At 48.5% G+C, this 7,712-nt stretch overlaps 1 protein-coding gene across 1 annotated transcript; it reads right to left on the bottom strand.

Moving 5' to 3' along the window:
• Positions 1-1,849: 1,849 nt before the first annotated feature.
• LOC126488164 (60S ribosomal protein L8-like) lies at positions 1,850-4,787 on the bottom strand. Its single transcript, XM_050121394.1, is given in 1 exon segment — positions 1,850-4,787. A coding segment is annotated over 1 exon segment (843 nt). The 5' UTR covers positions 3,041-4,787; the 3' UTR covers positions 1,850-2,197.
• Between the last annotated feature and the right edge of the window lie 2,925 nt (positions 4,788-7,712).

The raw sequence follows: 7,712 nt of genomic DNA, 5'->3' as shown, positions 1-7,712 counted from the left end.
AAATTTGCATTTTTTAATTATACCTTATATTTTTAATTGAGCTATAGAAACACAATATCTTAGGCAAGAGTATATATATATATATAGAGTGAGAGAGAGAGAGAGAGACAAAGAGAGAGAGAGAGAGAGAGAGAGAGAGAGAGAGAGAGAATAACAAAATTAACCTTAGCCGAGTGGTGGTGGCACACGCCTTTAATCCCAGCACTCAGGAGGCAGAGGCAGGTGGATCTCTGTGAGTTCGAGGCCAGCCTGGTCTACAAGAGCTAGTTCTAGGACAGGAACCAAAAACTACAGAGAAACCCTGCCTCGAAAAATCAAAAAAAAAATTAACCTTAAATTTATATCAATAAGCTAAAATCCATACCAATGTAAAATATTTTGAGATTAACAGTTGTGTTTTGGGCTGAATTAGATTCAATAATCTCTCCTTTTACCTTATTTCTATATGAGAAGATTATTCATGGACAAGCTTGTCTACAGGACAGTGCATCTAATAAGCTTTAAAATAAACTTTCTGCAAAAGCTAGAGACAAACTCTACATGCTTCACCCTCTTTGCTAAGGAAAAGACCAATGTAAGGACGAGATAAGGCCTGCATAGCATGCATGATTGTGCTCTCTTGATTACTAAAAAGGGAGGAAGGGGCATGAGTCTAGTTTGAAGTTGGTCTGTGCTCAGGCAGCATACCTGCCTGTTGTGGAATATTATTTTAATTAGGCAAAGATGAGTTATATTTGTTTATGCTGCAGAATATTACTTTAACTATGTAAAGATGATGTGTTACATTTCTTTATGCTGCATTTAATTAGGTAAAGAGGTGCATTTGTTCCACTTTGCCTGCCTAAGGCCCCTGATTGGTCTGTTAAAAAGCTGAATGGCCAATAGCTAGGCAGGAGAGGGATAGGTGGAGCTGCCAGGCAGAGGGGACAAATAGGAGAGAATGAGAGATGAGAAAAGAGAATAAGGTTGTAGCTCAAATTCTAATTGGTCTTTTTTCTAAAGGTTTATTTAACTTTTTATTTTATGTGCATTGGTGTGAAGGTGTCAGATCCCCTGCAACTGGATCTTTAGACAGTTGTGAGCTGCCATGTGGGTGCTGGGAATTGAGCCCGGGTTCTCTGGAAGAGCAGTCGGTGGTCTTAACCACTGAGCCAACTCTCCAGCCCCTCTAATTGGTCTTAATAATAAAAACCTGGAGTCAGATATTGGGGATAAAAGCTGAATCCTCAGACTGAATGCTTCAAGCTCCTGTCTCCTCCCACCTTATATTCCTCTCTCTGCCCAGTTATATCCCTTCCTGTCTCTACCTCCCTAGTGTTAGGTAGATTAAAGGCACGGGATTCCCAAGTACTAGGATTAAAGGTGTGAGCCACCACTGTTTGGCTCTGTTTCTCTTATAGACTGAACCAATTTTGTGTGACTCAGAGTGGCCTTGAACTAACAGAGATCCATCTGCCTCTGTCTCTGGAGTGCTGGGATTAAAGGTGTGTGCCACCTCCTCTATGGCTAACTAGTGTGACTAGCTCCACATTCTGATCTTCAGGCAAGCTTTATTTGTTACAGCACAAATAAAATATCACCGTATAAGGGAGACAGAGAGGGACACGTCCAGGGCTAGAAGCCAGAAAGCAGGCAGCTGCGGGCCAGACATGAGAAGCAGGAAGGTTGGAAGTACAGAAGGAAAGAGAGGGGGAAAGCCCCAAGGCAAAGCGTAGGTGAAGAGAAACGGGTTAAGTTATAAGAGCTAGCTAGAAATGAGCCCAAGCTAAGGCTGAGCATTCTTTTTAAAAAAAAAAAAATTATTTATTTGTTATGTATACAATATTCTGTCTGCGTGTATGCCTGCAGGTCAGAAGAGGGCACAAGACCTCATTACAGATGGCTGTGAGCCACCATGTGGTTGCTGGGAATTGAACTCAGGATCTTTGGAAGAGCAGGCAATGCTCTTAACCACTGAGCCATTTCTCCAGCCCCCAGGGCTGAGCATTATTCTTAACTAATGTCTCTGGGTCATGATTGGGGAGCTGGTTGGTGGCGTGCTCCACCTGCCTTTCTAGGCTGACCTTGCAAAGTCGTGAAGTAAAGCCACTTCCCTTTTTGCTTTCTTCATCACCAATACTCTTACTCTCAAGTGAGGATCATTATTTCTTTCTTTCTTTTTTTTCGCCAAAAGACATACTTTATTAGTTCCTGAGCTCTAGTTCTCCTTCTCCTGTACAGTTTTGGTTCCACGTAGTCGCCCAGTCCGGCAGGCAGCAATGAGACGCACTTTGCGTCCAGCAGGGGCATCTCTTCGGATAGTGGATGGTTTGCCAAAGTGCTGATGGTTACCACCTCCAAAGGGATGCTCTACAGTATTCATGGCCACCCCACGTACACGTGGCCAGCAGTTCCTCTTGGCCTTGTACTTGTGGTAGGCACGGCCAGCCTTGTTAATTCTGCCCCCACCAGCCACAACACCAACGACAGCTCTGTTGGCCGAGGAAATGACCTTCTTGGACCCTGAAGGCAGCTTCACTCGCGTTTTCTTGGTCTCCGGATTGTGGGAGATGACTGTGGCATAGTTCCCAGAGGCTTGTGCCAGCTTGCCCCTGTCCCCAGGCTTCTCCTCCAGACAACATTCGATAGTACCTTCAGGCATGGTGCCCACGGGCAAAACATTGCCGATATTCAGCTGGGCCTTCTTGCCACAGTACACAAACTGCCCGGTATGGATTCCCTCTGCGGCGATGAAAAACTCCGTCCGCTTCTTAAACCGGTAGGGATCATGAAAAACCACTTTGGCGAGGGGAGCACCGCGACTGAAGTCATGAATGATATCCTTTACAATGTCCTTAATGTAACCGTGCCGCTCGGCGAAGTCCACAGCTCACAGCCGCGCGGCGCCCTTACGGTGTTTCACGTGCGCGTGGAACACAGAACCTGCGCCTTTCCTCTGCCCTCGGATCACACGGCCCATGGCAGCGAGTCTGCCGGCAAGCACGGTCGAAAGAGGATCATTATTTCTTACACCAGGAAATTCTAGGCAGCTGACAGACATTAAGGACCAAGGGTCCCAGACACCTTATGCCCCATAGATGTAACATTACTTCCAGAGACCGTCAGTTCTTGTCCCCAAGGTCTGACTGACACTCACATGAGAATGTTCCATCCTCTGCTGCTGCCTGCAGCTGTCTGCTCGGCTCATGGCTGCTGAGAGCACAGGACTATGAGAGTTGCTGAGTGTTGGGATCGAAGGTGGTTGGAAGCCCCGCAGGATCAGCCTCTATCCTGAGAGCTATGGGTCTCTGGCTTCTAGAGCGTGGTGCAATGGGCCCCTGGCTCTTGGGGTTTTCAGGGACCTTAGTATCCCAGGGGTAAATAAATGGCCCTGGCTAGCTGACTGACAGCAAGTGGAGGAATGAATGGAATCTCAGTGCCTTGCCTGAGAGCTTGCCTAACCAAGTCCCCTTTGAGCCCTACTCAAAGAATGGCTCTGCCTAAAGACCAGCCCAGGATGGGCTCTCTGTAGTGAAACAAAGGACCTCATGGGGTCCCTGCCTCCCAAGCTCATCTTTGAAAGGATGTGCTAGCTGGTTTTATGTCAACTTGATACAACTAGTCACTGGAGAGGAGGGAGCCTCTTCTGGAAAAAATGCCTATGTAAGATTGGGCTATAACCAGGTCTGTAGATTTTCTTACTTAGCAATGGATGTGTGTGAGTCCCACCCACTATGGGTGGTGCCTTCCCTGACCTGGTGGTCCTGAGCAAGTCATTGGGAGCAACCAGTAAACAGCCCCCCTCCACGGCCTCTGCATCAGCTCCTGCCTCCAGTTTCCTGCCCTCACTTCCTCCAATGATAGACTACTATGTGGAAGTGCAAGCCAAATAAAACCCTTTCCTCCCCAACTTGCTTTTGTCATGGTGTTCCATCACAGCAGTAGAAAACCCTAAGACAATTTGGTATCAGGATAGTGGGGTACTGCTGGGGGGGGGGGACTATAGAAGGACTTTGGAACTTTGGATTAGAAAAGTCACCGAGTGTTGAGACCTCAGATGGAAGTAGGAGCGTAGAAGATACAGACAATGGAGGCCTGGCTAGTTTCAGGGGCAAGTTTAAAGACTCTACTGGGCCTTTTGTGTGAAGAATCCGTGGTGTCTGGTCAGCTGGGGCTGAAGAGTGAGCTATGATTAACAAGAGACCAGCAGGCACCCTTAAAGTGAGACCTTTGTGTCACTGGGACAGCACTGATGGCTGGTCAGCTGGAGCTGAGAAATGACCAGGGATGAAGACGAGACCAGCATAACCGAAGTGAAGGCTTCTGGGAAGTGTTTCCTTAGAGTCGGCACACAGCTCTGCTCCAGAGGCAGCTAAGGTTGTACCTGGTACTGGGAGTTTCAAAGCCACCCGGGCGGTACTGGTGTTGAAGGCGTGAACAGGTCGTGGAGAGCAGCAACTGGTCAAGGCCACAGAGGCTGTCGGTGAAGGTGCAGCCTGGGTAGCAGTAGAAGGCTCAGGGTTGAAGGGGCCATGGAGAAAAGTTGAGGCTTTGCTCCGTGAAGAGGGCCCAAGGAAAACTATTGGGGAAAGTGTGGCCCATTTGCAGAAGGCCTTTTATAGATGCCCGTTCCATGGGGTGACCACCAAGACCAGCAGTGTGGGTGGAGTGGAGCCTGTGAGAGCCTAGGTTAGCTGAGCGTGCTGCAGATGGAGCCAGAGAAGTGACCCAAGTCCTCTAAGGGATCCCAAACAACTGTGAGTGGATCTCGGACATTGACCATTATGTTGTTCACACAGTTGGGAATTTGATTCACTATGCCATGCTCTTCCCTGCTGAAGTGTTTAGTTTTTATTTTATTTTTTTGGTTTTTCTTTTTTTTTTGTTTTTTTTTAATATTTATTTATTTATTTATACATTATGTATACAATATTCTGTCTGTATGCCTGAAGGCCAGAAGAGGGCAACAGACCTCTTTACAGATGGTTGTGAGCCACCATGTGGTTGCTGGGAATTGAACTCAGGACCTTTGGAAGAGCAGGCAATGCTCTTAACCACTGAGCCATCTCTCCAGCCCTATTTTTTTTTTTGGTTTTTCGAGACAGGGTTTCTCTATGGTTTTGGAGCCTGTCCTGGAACTAGCTCTTGTAGACCAGGCTGGTCTGGAACTCACAGAGATCCGCCTGTCTCTGCCTCCCGAGTGCTGGGATTAAAGGCGTGCGCCACCACCGCCCAGCTAGTTTTTATTTTATAAGAGCAACTGAGAGACTTTAAACTTCTTCTTGGGGGGGGGGGTTGCTTTTTTGAGACAGGGTTTCTCTGTGTGGCTCTGCGTGTCCTGGGACTCACTCTGTAGACCAGACTGGCCTCTGCCTCCCGAATGCTGGGATTGTAGGTATACACCACCAAGCTTTCATAATCAACAAGTCTCTGTGTCATGATTTGGGAGCTGGCAGGAGGGACAGAAAAATACACCTACAGTCATTTGGTGTTTGTGGATAAAATAAAAACAGATGAGGAAATCCAAAATATTAAACTCCATTCCCACTTCCTCAGGGATCTCCATGCTAACAGCTGTTCCCTGGGCATCTCTGACACCCAGAAAGGGAGCACTATCTGACCCCTGAGAATGAAGCTGAACCATACAGTTGCCAGCATTCTGTACTCATTATAAATAGCTGTCCCCAAGAATGGAGAAGACAGGGGGAGGGGCCTCTGCTCTGGGGTGCCTGAGCAGATCAAGGGGGCAGTGTCTGTCTCAGAGATTCACACAGGGTCCTGGGGTCTGTCCTCTCCCTCTGTCCTCCAGAGCTGAGACAGCTGCCTGATGTTCATGCTCCATGCTGAAGGCCTGCTCCTCACAAACCCTTTGTGTTACAGATACCTTCAGTTGCCCCATGCGAATCTTGCCTTGAGAGTTTCCCAAGGATACAAAGCCTATGCAGAACTTGGTTGGGGGGCAGCCAGGAAAACCGTGGTACCATCTGAATCTGGTATTGCATTTGGCATTGTATTTTTGAAAGCTTCAGTTATGGAAATCTACTGTCTAAAGTGCAAATATAGGAAAAAAATAAAAATGCCCTAGGCAAAGGGGAAATGCTTCAGTCCACCGAGGCTGGGACCCCTGCAGCTACAGAGGCTTAAGTTCATTCGCAAAGTGTCTCTGAGTCTCCATTTCACAGACCCACGTGAATCCACACTCTGGCGCCGTGACATCCATGACAGTCTTGTTTTTTGAAAGGTCACATGTAGCCTAGGATGGCGTCAAAATTAATTTACAACTGAAGATAAACTTTGGCTCTTGATCCTCCTGCCTGGTGCACCAGGCCTGGCATGTGCAGGTTAGGTTAGAACCCAGAGCGTCATGCCTGCTGGGAAGTGCTTTCCCACCTGAGCCACACCCCAGCCACCCTAAGAGGAGCACATGGACACAGTCCTAACGGGGTTTGCTGGATTATCCCGAGGCCAAGCTCACTCTCCACATTTGCTGAGTTAAGGCCACCCAGGGCTTGGCTCCACACTGACCTCCCCTGTTGTCCCTCACTGCTCTTTGCACACACAGTATTGGGCATCCTGTAAACCATAGGCATCGGCTTCAGACTGGACTCAGAACCTCTTGGACATTGGCTACACAGGGCTTCCCCAGCCATGATGGGATTTATGCATAGCTGCTAGTGGACCTCATCTGTCACTATAGGAGCAGAGCAGAACCAGGGTAGGGTGTCCATAGGTGACCTGTAAGAGGAGCTCCGGTGACACTGTTGGAGTCTCCTGCAGCAATGCTGCACAGATTCAAACATTCCTGTGGGTGACCCCAGTACTCAGTCTGCAACTCCTCAAAAGGTCAAGCTGATGCTCTGGCTGGCTCAAAATGGCCACTATAAACCACACTAATGCAAATGTACCTCTTGGCTGGCCAGTTACTATGGGAACACAGATCCCTCAAACAGACCAGACTGCAGGTGCTTACCCTAAAGACTGACTCCTTCCCAGAGACCTTGCTTTGGGAGCCCACTCTGGAGCCTTTGTTTCTTGGGCTCTGCCAGCTTCCTCACAGTCTCACCAGGACACTAACTTCACTGACAGTCTTTTATCCCCCACACTGCTTGCTGCAAGGCCATGAACCAGTCAGGTGGCTGCTGGGGACTGAACTCAGGTCTTCGGGGAGAGCAGCGTGGACGCTCGCTGCTAGCTGTGTATTTGGACCTATTCTGCAGACTGAAGTCAGGCCCTCAGGTGTGCTGAGCAAGCATTTTACCTATGGAGCTGTCCTAGCCCCTCTGCCCGCTACCACAGTGCTGCAGCCCTGTTTGATGGCGCCTCCTCAGTGTGTACCTGCTCCGATTACCAGTGGTTGTCTCTCTTCTGCTGCCAGTGCAGCAGTTATCCGCCTCAGTCTCAATGTGGCATGGCACTTGTGTCCTTACTGATCACATCTCATGGTCTCCCCAAGTGGATGTACTTGACAATGAACAAATATTGCTTTTGTTTGGCTTCACTGTTTTGTTAGAGATGGGCTCACTCTGTAGCCCAGGCTGGCCTCAAACTTAGAGCAATCCTTTTGCCTCAGCCTTCCAAATGTTGGGACTGCAGTCTTGAGCACCCACACCCAACTTCTTTCTCTTATGCTAGGTGCATACTGCGGAGCTTCAGTCCCAGCCCTTTGGCTTATTCTCATCTGTCTTTATGACCACCTCTCCAGCATCTCCCCTCCAAGATAAGACACACAAGGC

The sequence above is a fragment of the Alexandromys fortis genome, unplaced genomic scaffold (assembly GCF_014885135.2).
Source record: "Alexandromys fortis isolate MF-2015 unplaced genomic scaffold, M_Fortis_MF-2015_v1.1 scaffold_161, whole genome shotgun sequence".
In the NCBI taxonomy this organism is placed as follows: domain Eukaryota; kingdom Metazoa; phylum Chordata; class Mammalia; order Rodentia; family Cricetidae; genus Alexandromys; species Alexandromys fortis.
Note: the sequence above shows the minus strand (reverse complement) of the source record. Positions and strands in the feature narration are given on the sequence as shown.